At 34.1% G+C, this 27,649-nt stretch overlaps 1 protein-coding gene and 1 non-coding gene across 4 annotated transcripts in view; one reads left to right on the top strand and one right to left on the bottom strand.

Annotated features, from left to right (window-relative positions):
* Positions 1 to 27,649, bottom strand: part of NAA15 (N-alpha-acetyltransferase 15, NatA auxiliary subunit) — a 74,045-nt gene that overhangs the window by 39,835 nt on the left and 6,561 nt on the right. Inside the window, exons 1-6 of one of the 3 annotated variants that reach the window (XM_063107807.1) lie at positions 26,738 to 26,843; positions 7,910 to 7,994; positions 5,953 to 6,057; positions 3,009 to 3,166; positions 1,883 to 2,017; positions 212 to 365 (exon numbers count right to left, since the gene is read on the bottom strand). In XM_063107807.1, coding sequence (XP_062963877.1) covers positions 212 to 365; positions 1,883 to 2,017; positions 3,009 to 3,166; positions 5,953 to 6,057; positions 7,910 to 7,994; positions 26,738 to 26,797 — 697 coding nt within the window. In that variant the 5' untranslated portion in view covers positions 26,798 to 26,843. Of the gene's footprint in view, positions 1 to 211; positions 366 to 1,882; positions 2,018 to 3,008; positions 3,167 to 5,952; positions 6,058 to 7,909; positions 7,995 to 26,737; positions 26,844 to 27,649 lie in introns of those variants that run through there. The other 2 variants (XM_063107806.1, XM_063107808.1) reach the window with 2 other exon arrangements.
* Positions 15,057 to 15,131, top strand: TRNAV-GAC (transfer RNA valine (anticodon GAC)). The gene has a single exon. It is a non-coding gene; the product is annotated as a tRNA-Val (tRNA).

The following is a 27,649-nucleotide window of genomic DNA, read 5'->3' as shown; positions in this document are numbered from 1 at the left end:
TTGTTCATAATTATTTTCTCCTATATCAACAATTCTGTTGCTTAAATGTGTATTTTTCCATATTACAAATGGTTCAAAGTGCATGAGTAAGAAAAAGATTTTCTATCATCAAAATGCTGAATTATATGCAATTGTCAGCAGCAACAAGATGATTTTTCAACCTTACTCTTTGTCATAATTAAATATTAGAAAGATATTCTCTCAGAAATACCTTTGGTTTCTTCTACAGCAAGTTTATCACAAATCTGTTTTTCGTAGGTACAAAGATGTTCCAAGGCTTCTCTGTAGAGACCTGCTTCCCGAAGAACTTGATTCTGATATAAAAGGAGTTCACTATATTCATAATCCACTTTATCAGGGGATGTCTGTATATGATTATAAGAAATACTAACAGTAAGAAATTTATTTTCATATCAGAAAATTATTTACACACTCAAAAACATGTAAGACATAAGAAGTCGAAGGATAACATCTGGTTGATATAACTGATTTTTTAAAAATTCCTAAATATCTGTCTATGGAGCAACTAAGTAAATAATGACAATATTAGCTTATAAAATGTTGAATAAAATAATAATTCATCAGTCCTTACATATAATAAATAGATGGGGGAGAAAAGAAAGTTCTTACTTATCAGTAGAATGCCAAATAACAAATCTAAAAGGAATGAAAGAATTAGAGAATCACCATTTTGCAACTACCATAGTAATAGTTGATTCAGGCAAGAATCGTGAGCAACGAATGCTAAAACTAGTGGTGAAAGTTTGATGAGGAATAGGCTACTCAGTCTCAAACTGCTTATTAAATCCAAAGAGAAAAAAATCAGTTTACAGTGCACATACCACCTTAACCAAGTAATCAAATGGAACAAACACGGCTGGCCGGTTAGCTCAGTTGGTTAGAGCACGGTGTTGTAACACCAAGGGCAAGGGTTCAGATCCCCACACCGGCCAGCTGCCCCAAAAAAGAGAAACAAACAGACATCATGTGTCTCTTGATATGAAGAACTAAGAAGGAGCCAACATCACTTCTGTGGTTTCCTGCTAAAAATGTATAACTATATCTAACAATGAGAAAACATCAGACAAATCCAAATTGAGGGACAGTCTATGAAAGCACTGCCCTGTAATCTTCAAAAATATTAATGTCAAGAAGTACAAAGAAAGTCTTCAAAACTGTTCCAGATTAAAAGAGACTGAAGAAAAATGATAATTAAATGCAAAGTATGGTTCTAAATCAGATCCTAGAATAAAAAAAAGAAAAATGCTGGAAAGGATATAACTAGGACAATTAATAGATTCTGAATATGGGCTGTGATTTAGACAATAACAGTCTATCGATGTTAAGTTTCCTAATTCTGACATATATACAGTACTATCTATAGAACTGACAATTATAGAGTTACTCTTAAGAAATACTGAATCATTTAGGAGTAAAACTTGATGTCTGCAATTACTTTCAAATGTTTAAGGAAAGAGCTGGTTGGTTAGCTCAGCTGGTTAAAGCATGGTGCTGATAAAACCAAAATCCAGCATCTGATCCCTGTATTGGTCAGCCACCAAAAAACAAATGCTTAAGGAAAAAAATTTAAATAGATAGAGATTTTAAAGTAATGTGGCAAAAACAAGGGTACTTGGAAAAGTTCATGGAAAGATTTGTATTACCTTTTAATTGTATTTTTCCACAAACTTTTTTGAAGTGCTCTCATATTAACGAATAGTTAATGTAAGTAAATTCCTATATGGAGTTATTTGTACTATCCTTGCAACTTTTCTGTAAGTTTAAAACTATTTCAAAATAAAAAGTTAGCCAGACTATATACACTTCTTTCTTTTAGTTACACTTAGAATCAGATATAGTAAAATGGCTTCTAGTTGTTTACCTGTTGTGTTTTCCTAAATTCTTCTAAAATCTTTGCTGCCATTTCATAATCTTCTAATAAATGGTAAGCAATAGCATAACCAATCCATGATGCTCTCTGTGCAGGTCGAAGTTGAAGTAACTGATATCTCGTTTCCTTTAAGGGGGGGAAAAAACCCCACTTTTTCTTAGGTTTACAATGAAAGCGAATGCTCCTTTAAAAGATCACATTAATTTATCCCACAGCACTAAGCATTTTGCAACACAATACTAGAAAAAACGTTTCAAATATCCATACAGTATAGCTTTATAGAAACAAAGAAATATTTAAGAAGCACAATGAAGTGGCTAAGCCAATCTTGCAATTTTTAAAAAAGTTAAGAACAGATACTCGTCATTTCCTGATCTATTTACCCAAGAAAAGAGACAGAATGGGATAATACAAAGGAATCATTCAAAAATTCTTTAAAAAATGAAGTGCCCAACTGAGTTAAGATATAGAAAAAAATTCAGCAGGTACTACCATTAAAAAAATATATATATATGAAAGAGGAACTAAGTAAATGCAAGACTGATTTGGGGTTAAAATTGAAGATACAAAAACATTAGTCTCGGGCTGGCCGTGGCTCACTCGGGAGAGTGCGGTGCTGATAACACCAAGGCCACGAGTTTAGATCCTATGTAGAGATGGCTCGTTGGCTCACTGGCTGAGCATGGTGCTGACAACACCAAGCCAAGGGTTGAAATCCCCTTACCAGTCATCTTTAAAAAAAAAAAACAGTCTCAATGGATATAAAAAGGAGAAACAAAAAAGTTGCTTTCCAGAAAAATGTGGGAAGTAAAGGTTATAGTTATGTGTTAATACCAGACAAAGGCATTGTCTATTTGAGGAGTATTAATGTTAATTTTCACCAAATTGATCAAACCAACCTATACAGTAATCCAAATCTGCCTCACAGTAAAATAATTTATTTCAAAGATCTGTTTATTCAAATCATAAACATAACCACTATGATAGAGGCAGGAAAAAAGTATTCAATCAAATTCTTTTCAAAAATGGAATGAAAAATTTCTTTATCAGGAAGTACTCAAAGTTTTAAATAATAATATTTTCCACTTAGAATAAAAAAATTCTCTATTTGACTTACCCTGTAACCCTCAAGATCTCGCATTTGAATCTGTAGTAAGGAAAGGTCCCTTAAGATTTGAAGATTGTCTTTATCCCATTTCAGTGCATTTCTGTAACACTTAATGGCTTCATCATACTTCTTATCTGACCTTTGAAGAAGGCCATAAACATGCCAACCTAAAGAATTCAGTTAAGGATACAATCTACAAGTCAAGAAATACTATTCCAAGTGACCTCCCAGGAAACTTGGAAACTAGAGCCATTAATAAAATTACGACCTTTAAAAAAAAGAGGGGGGAAAAAAAGGCGGGAATACAAAGATAGAAGGCAGTTTAATACAGTGGAAAAGAGCGCAGCTTTTGGAGCCAGAGAAAATTAGGTCTAGCCTGCCTTATTAGCTCTGTAACCTTAGACAAGTTAGTCTCATTATGTTTTCCCATTTATAAAATGTTAAATAGAAATAGTCTATACAGCAAAGCATAGTAGTGACGACTAAACGGTATAACATATATAAGGTGTTCACTGGCAGGCACAAAGTAAATGCTCAATAAATGCAAGGAATTATCTTTATTATTAAAAGGAAAAGGAAGGAATGGGTTTCCATGGCATATAATTATATAAAATCATATAGTTTCCTCTTCTACAGCTAACAAGGTCCTTAGGACAGCCCTTAGTGCAGTACAAAATTCCTAAAGCTCAACCACATATAAAATAAAAACATTCACCCATTTAATAAATAATTATTGGTCTGGACAGTTAGCTTACTTGGTTAGAGCATGGTGCTGATAACACCAAAGTCAAGGGTTCAGATCCCCCTACCAGCCAGCCACCAATCAATCAATATTAAAAATTCTTAATAATTATCAAAATAGTTTTCCTACATTCAAAGAACTTAAAGTCTAGTAAAAGACACAGCTAAGTAAGCAAAATTACAATAGGTCATAAAAAATGCTATAAAGGGGTGGAAGAAATATCCCACCTTCCTAATACAGGTGCTTTTCACTTTAGACTTTGGTTATTGCAACAGACACTCAATCCTCCTACCTTGGCTCTCTTATTCTCTCCCAAAGTAATCTTTCTAAAACACACATAATCAAAAGAAAAAATATCACTTCCCTTTACATAAACTTATAATGTTTCTCTATCAGATAAGGCTCAAATTTTTCAGCCTAACAACTTTTAGGCCAGAGATCCTTAACAGTCAATAAAATATAGAATGTCTAGCATGACATGTATAACTAAAAATACATATTTAATGTTATAAATGATATTTGAAAAATAACCTTCATTTTCACAATATAAATGACAAAGTAAAGCTTGACAAAATCCTCTTAGCTGGCTGGAATATGGTTTTAAAAACCTAAAATCTTACCCTTCAAAATCTGGTTCCCATTACCTATCTTTCCAATCCCTCCCATTTCTATCACCAATAACCTATTTCAAAACTTCACCTCTCTTGAGCATTGCAAGAACCTTATAATTGCCTCTAATATCCACCTCCCAAAAAAGCTATCCTCCAGGAGTTCAACATTGCTAACAATTTAAAGAAAGGTACATGCATCAAGAGGAACCCAATTTAATAAATTATGGTAAATACATATTGTAGAATACTACACAATCATTAAAAATGATGGAAAGATATCCACAACAGTCTTATTAATTTAGCCCTTGCTTACCTTTCTAGTCCTCTGGTCACTCCCAATTCACACTTCTGCTTTACTGGGGTAGTGACAATTCTTTGTACAAGCCATGACATTTTATATAATACTCGAACGTGTTCTGTACATGCTTCTAATAAGTATCTTCCTTCACTAGACTATAAGTTTCTTGAGAGCAAAATCCACATCTTTTCTTCGTCTGTACTGTGCCAGGGGCCTGGTAAACACTTGAAAATTTGCTAAATGTTTCAGCACTTAAAATCATGTTAGCACACAAAGTAGGTACAGAAATACTTGTTAAAGACTATTTAAAAAATTGTAAACCACAATTTTTTCTTTTATCTTCACTCAGACATTTCTTCTTGCTCCCACCCTCACACTTCCCTTAATAAAATAAGCCTTATCTAGCATAGCACTTAGCATTATCAGGGACTATATTAGGTATTTCATCATTAAATCTTTACATCACAATGAAGGGGTATGATTATCCCCATCTTACACATGAGGAAACTGAGCATTAAGATCACAGAGTTAGAAAGAAGCTGAGCTGGGTTTCAAACCTAAGTGAAGCACACTCCAAGCCTATACACTCCAAAACCTATGCTCTTAACAAGTACATTATAATGCATTCCTTATATACCCTTCGCCAAAGTTATGATCATATTGAAATCTGCATGATACCTGCCTTAGTCCATTTGGGCTACTGTAACAAAATACCTTAGACTGGGTACTTTATAAATAATAGAAATTTATTGCTCACAATTACGGAGGCTGGAAAAATGAAAATGCCAACAGATTCAATGCCTGGTGACAGCTTGCTCTCTGCTTCTTAGATGGAGCCTTCTAAGAACTGTGTTCCTCACATGGCAGAGGGGGCAAACAAGCTCCCTCAAGCCTCTTTTATAACGGCACTAATCCCATGTATGAGATCTCTACCCTTATCACCCTCCTAAAAACCCCACCTCCTAACACTATCACATTGGTGATTAGGTTTCAACATATAAATTTAGGGAGGAACACAAACATTCAGACTGTAGCAATGCCCTTTTTTTTTTTTAAAAGTAGAGCTTTCACAGAAATCTTTAAAGGCAAGTACTATTTATCTGTGAGACAGATATAATGTTAAAACATGGTAGGTATATAAAAGTGTTCTCTGAATGAAGGCAATTACTATTACTCAATTTAAGAAAGAATAACTTCCTCTAGAGTTACACAGCAGAAGGGACTTAAAATTTCTGACTCTCAAATTGCTGGCTTAGCTCAACATACCCTACTCAATCCTTCAGTATATCTCAAAAAGGATACAAACATGACTCTTCAAGTCATTTCTCAAACCTCTACGAACCAATTCATAAGCTTCTTCCTTTTTTCCCAAACAGTTCAATGTTAATCCTTTCATAGCCAGAGTTTCTATTTTAAAAACAAAGAAAAAGGAAAAAGTTAAACATTTAAAATAATTAACAACTACAAAAGGTAACCATAGTATAGTCTCAAAAACAAATGCTACATTATCCTAAGAAACCTCAAGATTTTTCTGAGACATTTTCTAGTTTCATGAAAAATTAAAAGATTTTTAAAAATTGACAAATCAAGTAAACACAGATTCCAAAGCTATATTCTTAGATAAAAAGATACAAAATGTACGTACATCTGACTAGAAACATAACCTAGTAATTCACATTCTGACAAGATATAATCACTCTATTACTGCTCTTTGGAGGGAGTTCCATGGGATGACTTTATATAACTACTCATCTAAAATACGAAAAACTTTGTCTTGAAAAAAGACTTTATTTCTGTGAACCTAAGTTATGTAAAGATTAAATTCATTCTTCAATGATGAAAACATACACATAAATTACCTACACTTCTGATATCATAGATATTTATTTTGAAATGATTCTTTGGGACTACTATTAAATATACAAGTAAAAGATGTCAGAAACCTGTCATTCCCAATCAAGAGATTAAAGAGAGAGTTGAGGGAAATATTAAGTTTTCTGAAAAGAAAAAAAAAAAGATTTCTAATTTTATAATGTATATCTTATGAAGCATAAAGGAAAAAGAAATCATTATTGTCTAATTTGCCTAACCAACATTATTCATTTATTTGTGTAATTTTTAGGACCAAAATTTAAAATTTATAAAATAATTAATAATGTAAGATTTAAAGAAATAACCCTGAGTAAGAGTTAACATGTATGTTTAAAAATACTTTTGATGAAATTATGACACTTCATATGCAACTTGATTTCAGGTACACTATTAAAATACAAGGGAAACTGCATTTTAGAAACAATGAAATAATATGGGAAAAACGGGTACTCTAATCATTACATCACTAAAAATCACATTACCAGTATGTATATTTTAGAAATGAATATAAAATTATCTAATACCCAGCTGGCCAGCAAAAGAAATAATTTTTTTAACAAGGGAAAGGAGAGAGATAAATTTAGATACTTTTACTCCTACTGTTCTCCTTCTCCAAACAACTACAGTGAAAGTACAAAGTAAAATGCAATGAAAGTGAAGGTACATTGAACACAGGCAAAAGAACGAAGAAAGCTAAGAGAGAACTATTACTCTACCCCTCCTCATAAACACTAAGAGCACACTATCAAATTAATTACTAAACAGCCATGTTTCCTAACTCTGTAAAAATCAGACCTATGAAAGCTTATTTTTCCTTTGCCCTCTCACAAGTTTAGCCACACTCTCCCCTTGCTCTACAAACCTATCATGTCCAATTGTCTACCTTCATATAGGCAAAAACTAGTAAACTTTCAGAACATTATAATATACAAATCATGTCCTAAAAAACTAATTAAGATACAATGTAAATAAAAAGATGAGGGATCATAAACAAAGGACCAAACGGTCACTTTCTGAATAAGCTTACTGTAAGAAATAAAATTTCTCCACCTCGACCAAAGTTCTAAAGTAAATTTTTCTCATAACAGAATTTTACTTAAACAAGCATATTGCCCTGTTAGATTCTTCTGCCTTTTCTACAGAACTAATATTCAAAGAGGGAACAAATCAAAACTCATGTAGAATGTGTTATCATTTTCTTACCATTAAATTAAAAATTCAGTATTAAATTTCATCGTCTCACAGGAGTCAATGATAAGAGGATCTATTCTCTCCATAAAATAGTTAAGGCAGAAGGGAGTAACAGTACCAACTAAGAGAAGCCAGACAGGTATACAGAAAAGACTTATCTGCTTATACTTACAATTGTATGGTATTTTGCACTTACCTCCATGCTCTGCAAATTTGGGATTAGAGAGAATTTGTTTACAGAATTTCAATCCATTTCTGTACTGTTTATGCTCATAACATCTCTGTCAAAACAAAAAAGAAAACTTTGAATTTACCAAGAAATGCAAACAACTTAAAATTCAATGCTAAATTTTTGATTCTGTTAAATACAACAGAATGTTATTCCCATATTCTTCTAAAGCCCATTAAAAAGCCACTAAAAAAAAAAAAAAAAAAAAGGTTCAAATGCAGAAAGTAAAAGCAAGACAAAGGAACAGAATATAGATTAGAAAAAATAAGAAAACAAAAGCTCACTCCAAAAGATGCAACAACTGGGCCGACCCTGTGGCTCACTCGGTAGAGTGCAGCGCTGGGAGCGCCGAGGCCGCCGGTTCGGATCCTATATAGGGATGGGCAGTGCGCTCACGGGCTGAGTGCGGTGCAGGTGACACCAAGCCAAGGGATCCGTTCCCCTTACCGGTCACAAAAAAAAAAAAAAAAAAAAAAAGATGCAACAACTGATCTTTGTAGAAAGCAAAAACAGAAAAATAAAAGGTATGAAAATTATATCTTATACCTTTATAACATGTTCTTTTTACTGAAGGAAAGAAGCTTTTAAGTTAAAAGGGCTGAATGAGAGCATGCAAAATGAATAGAAAAAAAAAAAAGACCTACACCACTGCACATCACAGTGAAATTTCAAAGCCTGGTCATAAAGTCTTTAAAAACTTCCAGAGAGCCACCAAAAAAACCTCCCCCCAAAAACAAAAAAAACTTCCAAAGAGGAAAAAAAGTCACATAAAAAGGATCTATAATTAGAATGGCAATGAATTTTTATTCCAAATAATGAAATATTGTTGAAAGCTAAAAACCAAATACACAATCTTCAAAATTCAGAATGAAAATTAGGTTTCAATTTGTAATTCTATACCCAGCCAAGTTATCAGTCTAGTATACAAATAAAATTACTTTAAGGCTTTTCAGAAAGCTAAACTTTTACCTCCATGCATTCTTCCAAATTATTAAAAGGAATTAAAACAAAATTTTAAAAGACAATATGGGATGTATTCAATAAGAAATCTAATACAGAAAAAAGGACTACAGAACAGACACTCCAAACTGGAGCAGGAAGCTAAAGGTTGTCATGGAATAGGTTTCTAGCAAGAGCAAAAATGGAACTGGTGTTTGCTTGATAATATGGAAAATATTATTTTTAGGCACATGATAGAAATATAGACATATTTGGGGAAAATGAGCAATATGTCCACAGAAAACCAGGCCAATAATGAAATGAAATAGGTATTAACTCCAGGAAAAACAAAGGCTTACAATAAGAAAAGGTGTGGATTTAGCATAACATTTGGTGTAACAGTGAACAATATATGCATAGTTGTAAAAATGTAAATATTCAGTCTTGACTTACCAAAAATTGTGAAATAACTAAGTTAAGGGAATGAGGAAAAAGAAAGCAGGCAAGTGTGTAAATGAGGAAGTTCTAAGTATTCATTTTTAATAGCCAGAAGTCAACTAATGTCTAAAAGTCATGCATCAAGAAATAGTGATATATTATTAAGCAACAAGAAGGCAAATACCAGAGAAATAGAGGGCTGAGGTTGCTTGATACTAGAGTGGGAAGGCAAGGGAGCAGGGAGACACTTTTTCATCATAAACCTTTTAGTGCTAGTTGACTTTTAGGTATCAACATATATTTTCATAATAAAAAACTATTTTTTAAAGCACTGCATTGTCACAGAAAAAAACTGCACCTAAAAGATATGATAATTGATGCCAGAATTCACTGTCATAAATTTAAACAAATTTTATACTCACAACTTTTGAGGCAATATATTCAAATTTTGGGAGGGATAATTAATGTAAGAGATGACAAAATCATAATAGAAAATGTGTACAAACAAAACAATGAAAATGTAAAATTTTACATTTAGCATTAAGAAATCAATTGACTAAGCTCACGCTACAGCAAACTACAGAACTGTTCTATAACCAACTATGTATTCGCCATTTCTACTTTGTTGTTTTGCATCTCAAACCTAATATATACGAACAACTGATTTTATTCTCCCAAATTTATTCTTCACCATCTCAGTTAATGCCGTCCCCTCAACTCACTTAACCAGATGTTCAAGCAAAAAACCTAATCATCTTTGGTTTGGGGCCTCTCCTTGCCTCATTTCCATCCTCTAGTAGGTCTCATAAGCCCAGTTTCTGTGCAATAGCTTCCTAATTGGTTTGTATATCTTCTCTGCTCCCACAATCAACTATGCACTCAGTAAGTACAGTGACTCAGAGGATAACAGGAGGGGACAGCAGAAGCAGTAACTTGGAAGCTATCATTAACCATATGTAACACCAAAGAAACTCTAAGACTAAGCAACTAAACTTCATGTTCTCACTTACTTAGCAGAAAGCCTAAAAATAATATGTGCTTTTTACAATGATGATGATAGTAATAAGAATTAAAAAACACTATAGTGTAAAGACTAAGCCAATTAAAAGGAATGCTCTTGACTTGTTGCTGTTTTCTAAGAACTATATACATACAAAAAAGAATGTGTCACTGTTCATAAAACCATCATTAGCTTTCTGAAAATTTATTTCTCTAAAAATGTAGATAGGTGACTTCCACTTTTGTCATGTTGGAGTAAATAAAGCCAAACTTGCCCTTCCACCATAAACAAAACTGGACAAAATATATGAAATTATTCAACAAGCAGTGCAAGATTGTGAACCATGAGAGAGTGAAAGAAACTATAGGCTCTAGAAATGACACTGCTTTACACACGGAAGTAATTTCTAGATCACAGCACAGGAAGAAGGATCCCAAGCAGGCTACGGAAGTCCACAGAGTTAAGAGACAAAGAGTGATGTTCAATGAGGTTGTGGTACTCTGCAAGGAAGAGTACTGAAAATGATGGAACTACCCAGAAAAAGAAGTCCAGAAGTCTGCACAGGGTCCCCATGTGTCTGTTGCTGAAAACTGTTGAGTACTAAATCCTGCACAAGTAGGGTGAAACTTCAGGAGGCCAGACAAAGAACAACAAGGAGGCAGTAAGTTCAACAATTCTCAGGGCCTACATGGTGCTAAAAGTCACAACTAGCCAGAATGGAGTGTCAATGAACAGCTGCAGAACTCAGTAGGTATTAGACATAAACTAGCCCTAGAGCAAGTATTACTCTAGACACATCCTAACAGAGCTGCAAAAGGATCAGAATGATATACAAGTACCTCAGTGTCTACCACAATAAAGCCCAACACTCCAAGACAGTTAAATCCAGTAAAATAATGTAATATCCATAAGGTATAACATTCAATGGAAAATTCCTAGACAAGCTAAGCAGAAAAATATGACCCATCACCAGGAGAATTAGGAGAAAAGTGATGGAATTATCAGATAAGGAAGTCAAAACTATTACAAATGTGCATAAACATATGAAGAGAGAAACAAACATAAGAAAGAACCAAACAGAACTTATAGAGATGAAAATACAATATTTAAAATGAAATTTCACCAGATAAGATTATCTGGTGAAAGCAGTTGATGACACATCAGAAGAAAAACAAATTGCAAAAATAGAAACTACCCAAACTGAAGCATAGAGAGAAGAGATAAATTAGAAAAAATAAATTGGCAGGGTTGGCCAGTTAGCTCAGTTGGTTAGAACGCAGTGTCGATAACACCAAGGTCCAGGGTTTGATCCTTGTACCAGCCAGCTGCCAAAGGAAAAAAAAAATTCTAAAGGCATAGCAGAATTAAATGTGAAAGTTAAAATGAAGAAAACATAGAAAAATATCTTCATTACACTAGGGTAGACAAGATCCCTTAAACAGGAAATTTTAAACATTCAACATAAGGTCCAAAAATGGGAAGGCAGTACTATGGGTCAAATGTGTCCTTCAAAAGTTGGTGTACTGAAACTTAATTTCTATTGTAACAGTGTTAAGAGGATGGAAAATCCAATTACGATATCTGAAAGGTGGGGCATTTAAGAGGTTATTGGATCATGAGAACCGTGCTCTCATGAATGGATTAATCCATTTATGGCTTACTGGGTGGTCATGGGCATGGTTCTGATGCTTTATGAGAGCCAGTGAGCAGGTTAGTTCTCTCCCTCAGCCCATTCTCGCCATGTGTACTCTCTCGTACGTGAACTCTGTAGAGTTCACACCAAGAAGGTCCTCGCCAGATGTGTTCCTAGGACTTTGGACTTCCTAGCCCCCAAACTATAAGAAATAAACCTCTTTCATTAGAAATTATCCAGTTTCAGGTATTCTGTTACAAGCAACAGAAAAAGACTAGTACAGCCAGATAGAAGACATTTACAATAAATATGTTCAACAAAGATCTTATATCCACAACCTAATAGCCAATAAATACACTAAAAGATGCATAATTACATCACACATACAACACCATTAATTAAATCAGACAATATCAACTGTTGTTGAAGTTGTGAAGCTACTGAACATAGGAGCAAAAAATTGGTTCAATCACTCTGGAAAATTTTGCCGGAAGGAATTTTATAATATGAAAAGTATTCCTTAATAAACTTGATTTTTAAAAAATACTGTTCAACAGTTCACACTAATGGGAACAGGATTTATTAATAAGATTACAAAAAACTGAAAATGACAAAAAGGACCACTAAAATTAATGACATACCTGAATTAATGCAAGTACAAGGATACTTTTAAAATTTCATGGAAAATAGAATTAAAAGACAATGTGAATTTTTTTCATGAACTTTTTGAAGTACCCTCATTAAGTTATCAAAAGTCTTTTAACTGACTTTGTATCAATGGCTTTTATGCCAAAGGCTTAAATCTACCAAAGCCAATATGGTAAACATGATACAAAAGGAGTCTAGGTCTTCTCTGTTAAACTACACAAATCATAACATCATCACTGTTTCATAATCCTAGCATTACATTTCAAGGTAATTTTTATGCAACAGAATAGAAACATTATGAACTGAAAATTTTACTTAAAGAGTGAAAAACACTGCCTTTGTAACCAAATAGCTCTGGTATTAAACACTGACTCCAGACAATAAAACTAGTTACGTAATCTTATGTAGTACCTTGCTGAGTATCAAAAAGAACCCTTAAATCATGGAGATAAAGAATCAGAAAAAGGCATGTAAAACACTTAGTAATAATAATAGCTAATGCTTACAGAGCATTTACTGAGTGCCAGGAACTATGCTAAGTGCTTAACAGGAAAAACCATTCAATCTTAGCATTGGTATGATGCAGGTAGTCTTATTATCCTCATTTTATGTGAGATAACTGAATTCCAGGGAGGTTATATAATTTGGCCAACATCACACAGCTATTAAGCGATGGGGAAAAAATCGGAACCAAGACAATCTGGATCCAGAGCCATTCCCTTAACCATTAATAACTACCTCTCTACTACAGTGCCCAGAACATTTTTTTTCTTAATGTGTTTTTTAATAACATAAAACTACTAAAAAAAAGTAATATTAGCCATTGTAGACAGCTTTAAGAAAAAAAGAAAAGAAAAAGATTAACACAAAATCCCATTGCAGAGACAATTACTATTAAACATAGATTTTTTTAATGAAAAGTTTTAATCCAAAACTTACAGAACAGTCTATTATTCTACAGTATAAATATGAACTTGTGCAAATACAATTCATACTTGCATATAAAAATACAGACATTGATATTCTTACTTGACATGAACAATGTGACTTTATTTTGTATAGTTGAACTTAAAATATTCAGGATTCCAGTTGTTTTTTCATGGTCTGAACGGAAATACATTACATTTGTTTACAGCACCACATTTTTCAAAGGGATTTCACACTAACATCTCATTTAATCTTCATGATAATCCTGTAAACTAAGCACAAAAGGTTCAATCCTTATTGTACAGGTAAAATTTAGAAAACAAGCAATTTGCCTGAAATTACATAACTGTTAGTGACAAAACTTAGACTACTATCTAGGCCCTCTGACTCCTGGTTGAGAGCTCTTTCCATCACATACAGAAATGTTATTAAATGTCATTAGTGTAAAGGTTATTAAAGCCAAGAGTTTTAATCTTTTAATAGATCTTCTAATCAATAAATTCAACTATTTCACCTTGTTTCCTTGCTTATTCAGTTTTATAATCAAATGTACAATAAAAATGCTAAAGATAAAATTAGAAAAATGAACATACACGCAAGATTAACCCACTGGATAATCTCTCCAAATAACTGAGTTTGCCAGACCCCTTCTTTGAATGAGACAAGATTATACTATAGCACTTTATTTTATAGCTGTTAAGAACAGTAATTAGGTTGCATATCCTAATGATTACTATTTTCCCAATTAATGAAATTGGGCAGTCTTCCATATTGAAATTATACTCAATGCCATTACCCTAATTATTTCCTGTCAATGTAATCTGTAAAAATAATTCAAACTAACATATCTCTCCAAGTAACTACTAATAATTCACTTCTCATCAAGAATCAGTACACATTTAAGTAAATGGATCTCAATATCTTTTTTTTCCTAAAAACACTGCTTCTATAGCAAGTCACTTACTACAAAGGAGAGAACTTCTCTCACAAAGAAAAAAGAAACAATACTCAACTTATGGGAAATCCTAGAAATTTCCCTTAAAGCTTCTGTCCTTGCCTGATGATAAACTCTCACAGCAAATAAAGGTTGATAAGAAAAATAAAAAATAATACATCATATTTCATTTGATAGCTTCCCTTTCCCCCATAAAGCTATATTATATAGAAGGTCAGATGTATGTATAATTCAGCTTTAACACAGGTTTTATCTAATTAAAATAAAATCTTATAAAAGCACTCTTAAAATATAACAGAAAATGAAAAATCCTCAACAAAATACTAGCAAACCAAATTAAACATCATATTAAAAGGATTATACATCATGACCAAGTGAAATGTATTTCCGCAATGCCACTTCCACTTAACATAGTACTAAAGTCCTAGCCAGAGCCATTAAGCAAAAACAAAAAAAGAAAAAGAAAGAAAAGAAACAAATAATTAAAAAGCATCCAAACTGGAAAGGAAGAGGTAACATTATCTCTGTTCACAGATGATATGATCTTCTAGCTAGAAATATCTAAAAAGGGGGTGCCTGGTTAGCTCAGTTGGTTAGAGCATGGTGCTGACAACACCAAGGTCCAGGGTTCGATCCCCTAAACCGGCCAGCCTAAAATTAAATTAAAATAATAAAAAATAAAAGAAAAAGAAGAAAGAAAGGAAAAAAAAAAAAAAAAAAGCATGCTTAGAAATACCTAAAAGAGGAACTGGCTGGTTAGCTCAGCTGGTTAGAAGAAAATGTAGGGCAAAAGCTTCACAACACTGAATTTGACAATGATTTCTTAGATATGACACCAATGGCACAAGCAGCAAAACATGAAATAAAGTGGACTTCCCAAAAATTTTTAAATTTTGTGCATCAAGACACCATCAACAGAGTAAAAAGGCAACACACAGAATGGGAGAAAATTCTTACAAATCATATAACTTATAACAGATTAATACCTAGAATATAAAAAGAACTCCTAAAACTCAACAACAACAAAAACAATTCAAAAATGGGCAAAGAACTTGAATAGACATCTTTATAGAAGATATACAAGTAGCCAATAAGCACATGAAAAGGTGTTAAATACCACGCGCCATTAGACAAATGCAAATCAAAACTATCGCATTGCACCCATTAGGATGGCTATTGTTAAACCAACAAAACCCAGGAAATAGTGTTAGCAAGGACGCAGAGAAATTGGAACCCTGTGCACTGTGGTGATAATGTAAAATGGTACCAACTGCTGTGGAAAACAGTATGGCACAGTTCTTCGAAAAATTTAAAAAGAATTACAATACTATCCAGCAATTCCACTTCTGGGTATAACCCAAAAGAATTGAAAGCAGGGTCTTAAAGAGTTATTTGCACACCTATGTTCATGGTTAGCATCATTCACAATAGCTAAAAAATGGAAGGAACATAAGTATCTACTGATGGATAAAAGTGGTATATACATACATGCAAGGGAATATTACTCAGCCTTTAAAAAGGAAGGAAATTCTGCAATAAGCTACAACACAGATAAACCTTGAGGGTGTTAAGTGAAATAAGGCAGTCACAAAAAGAAAAATACTGAATGATTTCACTTATATGATATTCTTAGAGTAATCAAAACCATAGAGACAAGTATAATGGCAGTTGTCAGGGGCTGGGGATAGAGGGGAATAAGAGTTATTGTTTAATGAGTGTAGAGTTTCAGTTTTGCACAATGAAAAGAATTCTGGAGATGGATGGTGCTTATGGGCATACAACAATATCAATGTACTTAACATCACTGAACTCCACACTTAAAAATGGTTAAAAGTTAACTTAAAAGAATAGGTTTATTTGTTTGTTTAAAAAAAAATATTCCATTTAATACCACCACTGAAGTTCATTCTACAGAACAATATGGGAGGATAGATATCATGATAAGATTCTTAATGCTGTCTTCTTAATCAAGCCAGTAGACTTAAATTAAGTTTTTAGGAACTTACAAAAGAGATGCAAAACACGAGGGCACTTCAAAAAATTCACAGAAAAGTTAAAAGATAATATGAATCCTTCCAAAAACTTTTTGAAGACCCCTAGTACTACATATATACTTTGAGCAAATGTTTCATATTCAATTCTTTTAAAACAGGTTTTGTGAAATAACACAATCAACATATTTAGTCCTCTCCAGCACAATCACTGCATTAAATAAAAATACAAGTCTGCATTCTCTTATCTGACTCTTGTGTTTGGAGAGTTTGTGAAATTTTGAAATTGTGAATAAGGATTTCCCTTAGTAAGGAATGAAAGCCATAGTACTTTGTTCATCCTTCTGCTTATAACATGAACATATGTTAGTTCAAAACTAAACATAATAGTTTCAGCAATACAACAACACTATAGGCTATTGTCTTTCACCAGCAATTAAAGTTTAAAATATTAACACTGTGCTACAGAAACAATGAAGCAAAATAGAATATAATTAAACAGGCTGAATTGTTCTATCAGATAATAAAATCCAATGTGCTAAATTCTGGCACCATACACTCCATGACTTTTGCTTCCAAATATACAAATAATTGACACCACTTCAGGCCAAGTATAAAACTGAAAAGCATATATCAAATAACCGTTTTCAGCTTGGACAAAAGCCAACACAACGCAGAACTGTGGTCTCAGAAGACAAGCAAGGTAAATCCCAAGAAAATCCCGGTTTCTGCCTAGAGGCATTTTCCAAACTGCAGAATGCGGAGGGAGAACCCAAACACAGCCTGGCAGTATCAATGATCTAAGCAGATATCAGAGTTAATAACTGCAGGAATCATTGCAATTTATGAGGAAGGGTACCAGAGAGAATTGTACAGGGATGCTTCAAGAATCTGCATAATAATCTTTGGTCAAATACTAAGCTGAGCAGAACATGGCAAGAGTCTACTGAAGCTGGGCAAAGAAAAACTACCAAGTAGCATGAGGCTAACAACTATTGGTATTAGCACATGGCTGGCAGACATTTGAGTTCCAAACATCCAGTTAAGTGACTTTAGTAAACACCCCAGGATTCAGCAGAAACCCAGTAAGGCTAATCTAAACCCACTTTTATTAAAACTTAAATATAAGCCTTGAAAAGAACAAGCTGATGAGCAAGCAAATTAACTGTCTGCCAAAACAAAACTATTAAGAAAGGCAACAGGTTCCAGGCATTCAATATCCTATTGCCCATAATACTCAAAATTATGGGGGTGGGGGAGGTGGATTACTAGAAATGTGAAGCGGGTGAAAACTGTGACCCATGACCTATAGGGGAAAGAAACCAATCAACAGAAACAGACTCAGAAATAAAAATGATGAAAGTAGCAAAGACTTTAAAACAAGTTACTATTATGTAACATTAAAGGATTTAAAGAAAAACATGAATACAATCAGAAAACAAATAAGAAATATCAATAAAAAAAATGGAAATTCTAGAATAGAAAAACACCTAAAATGAAAAGTTAACTTTTGTGAACTTGAAGCCACTGCAGTGAAATATAAAAACAAGGCAGAGAACTTAAAAAGGTGGCAGCAAACTTGAAAACACAGTAATAGAAACCATCCAAAATGAAAGCTGAAAGAGTAAAATGACAGAAAGAGAGAATAGAATCTCAATGACCTGTGGAACAACACTGAGTGGTCTAATGGTCTAATAGACACATGTAACCAGAGTACCAGAAGAGGACAGAATGATCAAAATGGGAAAAATATTTAAAATTGCCAAATTTCATGAAAACTGAACCAACAGAACCAAGAATCTCAACAAACCCCACAGGACGAACAAAAAACAAATAAAAAAACGAGAGGTACATCACAATCCAATTGCTGAAAAGTAAGAATAAAAGAAAACTTATAAAAGCAGTCAGAAAAAAGTCTGTATCACAAAAAGTCTAAAATTATTATCTCAGCTTCCACCTTAAGAAATTAGAAAAATAAGAGCATAGTAAACCCAAAGTAAACAGAAGGAAGTAATAAATGTAAGAACAGAATCAATTATTTATTTATTTATTTATTTTTTGTCTTTTTTCGTGACCGGTACTCAGCCAGTGAGTGCACTGGCCATTCCTATATAGGATCCGAACCCGCGCCGGGAGCGTCGCTGCGCTCCCAGCGCCGCACTCTCCCAAGTGCACCATTAAATAGAAAAAACTAAAGTAGAGGAAATCAGTGAAACCAGTACACAGCACAGTTGAATAACTGAAGCCCCAGATCTCCAGCCAGCTGATGAAAAGAGGCACCCTGGGGAAACATTCAGAAAGATCACAGAGAAAAAGAACTGGGGAAAACAACTCCACAAAATTGTTTATGAACTCCTGGGTTCACCCGCAAATGCACATAATATGGACTTGATCTTTATTAACATCACCAAAGACTCTGAAAACTGAACTAACAGACACACTGCCCAGGTACCAGACTGGCTATGGGGTGGCACATACTAGGGACAGATACAAATAGGACTGCAAAGATTTTGAAAAATGAACTGGTATTAGAATACCCCACAGGAGGAGTTGGGACTTGCAGCTTGAACCTAACCAGATCTGCTAAAACAAAATTATAAACATTCTCTACAGTATTTAAATAAGACCCATGGTCTGATAAAATAATATTCAAACAGGAAAATCTCAACTTGTCTGGGAAAAGACAATCAATTGATGTCCATGCAGAGGTGAATTAATACTTTATATTAGTTACTATAAAAATGCTTGCGGAAGCATTTTTATAGTGAATACTTTGAATAGTGAACTCTCTGAAATACTTTTTTGGGGGAAGAGGGATTCACTATATAGGCTCAACAGAAAAATGAACATAACAGGAAAAATCAGTGTACTGAAGATAGATCAATAATATTTATCCAAAAAGAAAAATGGGATTTAAAAAATGAACTGAGCTTTAGGCACCTATATTAGAGGAATCCCAGAAGGGGATGCTCTCAGGGATCGGCCACAGTCCATCAGCACCACGGCTTAGCTGAAGCACTATGGTACTATGAAATCATGGCATCTGGAACCCACAATGTTAAGAAACATAACAATATTGAGAATCATTCCATTGATCTTTCTAGAAAAAAATAATCTCTAATGTCACTACTAAGAATGTGAAAGGGGTTAAGAAATCTCCAAAACAGTTGACTGCTTACATAAATAGTTGGGAAAGCTGTGAAAAGCCCAGAGAAAACTATATGAGGTGATCTACTGCAGAAGGTTAGCTCATCATCCTTTTCCAAATCTTAGTTAATAGAAAAAAACACTTCCTCAAAAGTGCAGATTCTGATGCGGCAAACAAGGAAACTAGGCTATCTACATCAATAGAAGATAGTGACACAAAAAACTTAAATGAAATACATACAATTTAGATGTGGCATTAAAACTACACAATGATTTTCTTTAGTATTAAAGATACCTTTCCATCATTTTCCTTCAACTAATGCAAAAAACACATTTTCATTCCTCAAAACTGATTAAAAAGAATGCAGCTTCAAATTAATGTGAATGATAAGTCAAACTTGGCTTTAAAAGTCAGTCATGTTGAGATGATGCCTGGGATTTCTTCAACATAATTCAGGGGGCAGAGGTCATAAATTAAAAAGAATGAACCAAAAGTTGATAACTGTCAATGCTAGGAGTTATGTTCATTACATTATTCTCTTTATTTTTATATGTTTGAAATTTTCCATTACTAAAAAGTTAAAAAGAAAATTAATGAATGGAATTGGAGAATACTATGCTAAGTGAAATAAGCCAAACACAGAAAGACAAAAACTGCATGTTCTCACTTACATGTGAAATCTGAAACAGTTGAATTCATGGAAGCAGAGAGCAGAAATGTGGTTACCAGAGTACGGGGTGCTGGGAGGAATGGGGAGATGATAGTCAAAGGGTACAAAGCCTCACTTAGAAGGAATAAGTATGATTTTTAAATTTTTTTTAGGTCAATATGCAGCATGGTGAATACCGCTAATAACTGAGAGCTGCACATTTAAATTTCACTGAGAGTAAATTTCAAATGTTCTTATCACAAAATTGTTAACTATCTGAGGTGATGAATAAGTTAATTAGCTTGATTTAACCACTCTTCATTGTAATCAAAAATCAGGTTGGATTAGAGTGTGGTGTTAAAACACCATGGTCAAGGGTTCAGATCACCCTACTGACCAGCCGCTAAAACAAACAAACAAAAAGAAATAACACAATTTTGTATCCTTATATGAAAGTTTTAAATCCCTTAACATTCTGGAACACCCGGAGGTTGATACAATATTGCTCCCACATTTTTATATTTTAAAAAAGTAGAAGGCTGGCCAGTTGGCTCAGTCGGTTAGAGCGAGCGCGGCCGTGTTGATAACACCAAGGTCAAGGGTTTGGATCCCCTTATTGGCCAGCCGCCAAAACAAACAAACAAACAAAAAACTAGTAATGTTTCAAAAAACAAATTGGGAAACTGAAATGGAGTTGCTAAATTTTTATTTTTCCAAATAAACCATTTTTTAAAATAGGTCATTAGTATTTCACATAACAAAAGGCATCTTAACATTTAAAAAGTAACAAGTACACAGTCTCTGAATAAACCAAACAAAAAAGGTCTCTGGGACTTTTACGATATTTTTGTGAAGTACTGGTCTATATCTCTAGAAGTTTTGGACCGAAAAGTGAAAGTTACAGATACAGTCTTATTAGCAGCAGAAATTAGTGTGACAATCACCATCTGCTTTCTGGATACTATACTCTTGTTAGTGCATCATAAAATGTGCCAGATTGTATCTTACTTTCTTTTCATTTGCAGCATTAAATTATGTCACTTGAAAAAAGGAAGTTGAAGGGGGATTTACGATTCCTGCTTAATATAAGTAGAATTCTGCAAAACTCAAGGTATATACATACGATTGAGAGTCAGCTATATAATAGAACCTCATAATTATTTCAATGATAAACACTTCCAGAAGAGTTTGAAGAGAACAATAGGGTGGCCATGGAGACACAGAAAAAGTATAACCAAGTATTCAATTAATAAAACCCGAATTGCAACATTATTTTCAAGCAAGCACTATTATTTTCAAGCATAACACATAAAAACAAAGATGAAGTCCCTGTAGGATAATAGCTATCCCCTAATTTCTAAACATTTCACAAATCCTCATTAAAAACCATACAAGCCAAGAAACAGAGCAAATAAAATCACCTATAGCTGACCCCACAGCATTATAAGGTGAGGAGATAACCAAAAACTCCAATTTACATCTAAGTGCATAAGCATCTGAGTCCAGAAGCTCCAATAAGAACTGTCCAAGAAGAGCAATAAAGCAGGGTCCTAGTGGTGACTAAATCCACGTGTTTCCTAGAATTCACCCTCAAAAGGACAGGGTCCTATGTAAGAAGTACTGCAAGCAGATCTGAGACAAGATAGTGAGAGCAATGGCTACTGGGGAGTCAAAAAGCAGAGACTTAGAGGGGCTGGCCAGTTATTAGCTCACTTGGTTAGAATGCAGCCTTATAACACCAAGGTCATGGGTTCAGATCCCCATTACCAGCCAGATGCCAAAAAAAAAAAAGGACACTTAGAAAGTCTGTGAGACCAAAGGTTACAGTTTTAGCAAGGCACAGCTTCTGAGACAGAGGGAGGCACCTTAGAAGGAGGAGGTGTCACTTGGAGCTTGATGGTGAAGGGAAGATGGAAGTGACCAAAAGATAAAAGCCCTACTGAAACTAGACGGGAGGATTATTTTTAAAAACTGCATTTCACTGCAGCAACAAATGAGAGTGCTCTTGAACAAGCCACCCAAACGCCATCCAAAAAATAAAATCACCTATACTGTTGGTCCAGTAAAATTAGCACAATGATCTGAACAGAAAAAAGGAACCAGCATCCATTCCAACCTACTTATAAGGAATAAAAAGTGAAAAACTTTTTGGTGGATGAAAACACACCAAAAACCCTAGCCACAACAGAGGAAAGATAGATATGATAGAAAGAGGCAAAAAAAATAGAGGGCTGGCTTGTTAGCTCAGTTGGTTAGAGTGCAGCCTTATAACACCAAGGTTACAGGGTTAGACCTCTGCACTGGCCAGCCACCCAAAAAAGAAAATAGAAATGTTCTTAAGTACATGAAAAAGAAATAGAGGTGAAAGAAATCAAAGAAAAGTAATAGATATAGAAGAGAGGCAAAGAAGATGCAATAGGCAAAGATCCCTGAAGAATGAAACAAAAGAAAAGAACTAATACTCAAAGCATCTTAATCTAAAATTTACCCCGGAGTGTTGATAGAGACACATCCTAGTAAAACAATTCAATTTTACAGATAAAGAAAAAACCCTTGGATCACTAAGAAGAAAGACCAAGTCATCTACAAAGGAAATAAAATCAGGTTGGCATCAGCAACATGCAAGCAAAATAACAGCAGGGCAAACTTTCAAGAAACATAAGAGGACGTGAATATAAGATGTTGTATCTAGCCAACCTGTCCTTCAAATATCAGGGATATAGGAAAACAGCTTAAATATGTGATAACTTAAGAAATATGTCCACAAGCATTCCTGAGGAATCTACTAGATGATGACCTTTATCCAACCAAGAAACAATTGGGGAGGGGGGAGTCTACTAATACACATTCATTATATTTAATTATAAAACTAACTCTAAAACAAAGGTGTTGATGAAGATAGAAGAATAGTATGTAAAACGGCATGCTCTTACAAAGAAATAGCTTTAAAAAGTCAAAGGAAAAAGAAAAAAAGTCACAGGAAAAAAAGGAAAGTAGGATAAAATCATTCATTGCCTCACACATAAGAAAATAATACTCAACAGCTTTTATTTAAAGCTGACAAACCAAACAGCAGAAGCCTAAATAAGGAAAAAGGAACTAAGAGTATTTTTAAAGGTATAAATATAAAAGTAACTAACAAAAATATAAACCTTTATTCCAAAAAATAACAAAAACAAAGCAAATAAAAATATTAAACAGAATACAAGACACACAATAAGCACCAACTTACAATGGTTCAACTTAAGATTTTTGATCTTAACGATGATTCAAAAGCGACACACATTCACTAGAAACCATGCTTCAAGTTTTGAATTTTGTTCTCTACCCAGTCTAGCGATATGCTGAACAATACTCTCTCGTGATGCTGGGCCACAGCAGAAAACTACAGCTCCTAGTCAGTCACATGATCAAAAGGGTAAAGGGTAAACAACCAATACTCTGTAGTATACTATGCTGCCATGTGGTTTTGCCCAACTGTAGGCTAAAGTATTCTGAGCACCTTTCAGGTAGGCTAGGCTAAGCTATGATGCTGGATAGGTTAAGTATATTAAATACATTTTCGACTTAGGGCTATCTGTATAACATAAGACAAAGATGAGATCAATTCACTGAAAAAGTTAAGGTTTTAGTTAAAAGTTAAAGTACCTACTTTATAGTACCATTTACCAGGCACTTTCATACATGTCTGATTACCTAATCTATGAGGCAGGTTAGAAAAGTATTGTTTTTCTCTCGTTACTCAGATTTGCCAACTGAGTCTTAAGGAGGGCAAGTGATAAAACAAAGCCAAGCCAGGATTCAGACCTAGGCTTTCCAGCTCTGAATCTATTGTTCTTTCCATATCAGGCTTCCTCCACTGAGCAAAAAAATTTTTCAAAACACAAATTGAAGAAACGTGTAATAGTTTATTTCCATGGTTTTAAAGTGTTACTTAGTCTCCCCACAAAATTAGAATGAATCAGCCTATATAAAATGCTTCCCTAACAAAGAAAAAGTTGAAAGTTTAAATCTCCTTGGCTATCATTCAGTGGCAGTGGCAACTAAGAAGACAAAGAATGTGACACTATCTCAGTCAGGTTCTAGATGCAAGAAGACCAGGGCTCTGGCTTATTAAACAGCCACACTTCAGAGCTACCCAAACATAGGCTATGTGATCTCTACCACACTAAGTTAGATAATGCTTGTTTTAAAAAACACACAGTTGCTCCAACACAATTGATATATTAGGGAACATTCTGAGCATTTCAAATTTCACGTTTGCTTCTGTGAGATTTGTCTGCCAGAAACACGATGAACACAGAAAATAGCACCCAGCTGAAACAAGTCTCGTGGACATGCACAACACACACGCACACACCTCAAACATCTACCAGCTACCTCGGTTCACCTTGGCTCAGTGGTTGTGAGCCACACTTATCCACCTCTGATGTTACCTTACCTCAGATTTCACATAACCTTTCCTCCACCACCTCACAAAAATTCAAACCGCAACCCTTCAGATGCCCATCTCCACAAGCAAGCTGCAGGTCTTTTCCAGGGAAAAGTGCAGTGTTTACACCGTAGTATTAATGTATTTGTTAACCATTTAACATACGTAAAACTGTTCTACCATTTTTTTAAGTTCTTTGTTTTTAATCTGCCCAACACCATTTTTTCTCATATGCCCTGTGGTTTTTATTACATGATTTTGCACAATGCAGTCACTTTTAGGAATCTATATGTCCTGATACAGCAGAACTGCCAAATATAAAGTAATTAGAAGTATAATTTTAACAATGTAGTCATAAGTGTTGGCTGTACTTATTATAATTTCCTTAAAGGAGTATCGCAAGGTTTCTATCAGCTAACATGTAAAAAGCCTAGCATAAAATCTGGCTCAAAATATATGTTCAGGGGCCGGCCCGTGGCTCACTCGGGAGAGTGCGGTGCTAATAACACCAAGGCCCCGGGTTCGGATCCCATATACGGATGGCCGGTTCGCTCACTGGGTGAGCGTGGTGCTGACCACACCAAGTCAAGGGTTAAGATCCCCTTTGAAAAAAAAAAAAAAAATATATATATATATATATATATATGTTCAATAAATACTAGTTTGTTTCATTTCCCCCTTCATAAAGATTCTGACTTAGTTCTCAAGCACTGATAATCAAAAACGATCTTGTAATAACAAATGAGATCTCTGAAAAATAACAGTGCCATTTTAAGTATAATGTGTTAGGGGGGAAAAAGTTTTTTAATTGGAACAGCAACCATGTGTAGAAGTAAGACAACCAATCCTAAGCCTAGGCTTTTTTTTTTTCCTAGTCTATATTTTTAAAAGCAAACTTTCATTTCTCCTTTTATGTAGTCAGATAAAACAACTCTTACAGATGCCACACAGGAATGTTTAAACAATAGCCTCTGTAATAAAATCAAATGGAATCTTTAAGATTAAAATTTTTACTGGCTTCAAATAGGATCATAGTTTCCCTAGGAGGTTTTAATAGAAATTCCAAATTGTCTCAACTGAATATTTGTTCATATTATACCAACCAAATAAAATTTCAGTAAAGTAGAGCGTATTAAATAATAAAAACATTAACGTCTCTATCGCTTATTTTTATGCTGCAATTTTTATTTTACTTTTATTTTTGTTTATTTGTTTGTTTTTTGGCTGACCGGTACAGAGATTGAACCCTGGACCTTTGTGTTATCAGCACCACACTCTAACCAACTGAGCTAACCAGCCAGCCCTTTATTTTATTTTTAAATAGAAAAAAAAAAAAAAAAAGATTGCTTTATTAAATTACAATTTTAAGGAATTGTTTTAATATAATATTAAGTAGTGAACAATATAATTCGTACCTTACCTAGGAGGCAAAAACCATATGCAACAAGTTAGACTAGTTTTTTTTTAAGTTACAACTTTAATACAAGTTTGTACAGCATGCTTCATAAAACAGCTTAGATGTTTAAGTGTACAGCTGACATACCAGGGAAATTCTCAAAAGTTAAGAATACAACCACAGAATATAATTCCCTCCACACCATAATATTTATACTAAGAACAATCACTCTTTAAAACTCTCCACTTCCGTTTTTCACCATCAGAACTGGCAACTGACATTCTTTCCAGAACCATCTTTCACTAAGAATCTAAGTTTTCTCTTTTCAACAAGAGATATTACCTGTAAACAGAGAGCAAAATTGTACTTAGATATGAATGCTGATGAGCGGCTAAGCTCACTGATTAGTTAAGTGACTCTCCCACCAGCTTCCCAGCATACCTTCCAAATTCCAAGAATTTAACTTGATTTTTAAATTTTCTGAGAAACACTCATAAAACAACTCAAACCGACAAATTTTTTCCTTCTAACATTTTATATTTCTGTGTAATAATATCATATATAGTGATCGTCAACCCTGACTATCTCCAACAGAATCAGTTGGAGAGCTTTATGAAATATCATAAAACTGAGCCTTACCATCTGGAGATTCCAATTCAGGAGGCTTCTCACAACAAACTCATTTAATCCTGATACCATTTTTCCTCCAACGCTAAAACAACTAAGAAAGAAACAATAAACTTTTCCTCTTATTATGCTTTTATGATTAGAGAAAGGCCATATAAAGGATCATACTAGTCATATAAGGACCAAATTAATACTATGATTCATTCATAAATGAAAGCTCCAAGTTCTTACCGGATGATACAAGCTCTACCTGATATCCTATAATTACCTCATATAAAAATGAACTCTACAATGCCAAGGCCCAGGTTAACTTCCTTCTCCAAAAATATTTACACACACACACACAATCCAAAGATCTCTCCCTTGCCCTGTAATCACTGTTTTAACACTCATTTCATGCAACAAATATTACTAAGCATCTACTGCAGTACATGATTTTAATCAATGTGAATACAGCTAGCTATTAACAGAACAAAATCCCTATCCTCATAAAACCTACATTTTAATTGTGGAAGACATGTGATAAACAGACAAACAATTATATGTCAGATGGTGATAAATGATACTGCAGAAAAATAAAGCAAGGAAGAAAGCAAGAAATAAGAAAATAAGATTGAGGAAGACTCCTGGCAATAAAGGCCTCTATATTACACTTAGAGCACACCTGAGGAGAGTCCCAAAAGAAATTAAAGAAGTATGCCACACAGGTATCTGGGGGAGAAAATTCTGAACATTCCTTTGCATATGATCCTTTATATGACCTAGCTTTTTATGTCCAAAAACACTTTTATGAACAAAGAAAATATATCTGAATCAATGCTTTGTCAGGACTGTACTGTCAGAAGCACAAATATTAAAGAACATAAGAATGCACACTAAGTAGAGAGATCCCTTCAGCTGAGGCTAGTTGGTCAGTAGCTCTCC

Source organism: Cynocephalus volans, chromosome 9 (genome assembly GCF_027409185.1).
Source record: "Cynocephalus volans isolate mCynVol1 chromosome 9, mCynVol1.pri, whole genome shotgun sequence".
Classification (NCBI taxonomy): Eukaryota; Metazoa; Chordata; class Mammalia; order Dermoptera; family Cynocephalidae; genus Cynocephalus; species Cynocephalus volans.
Note: the sequence above shows the minus strand (reverse complement) of the source record. Positions and strands in the feature narration are given on the sequence as shown.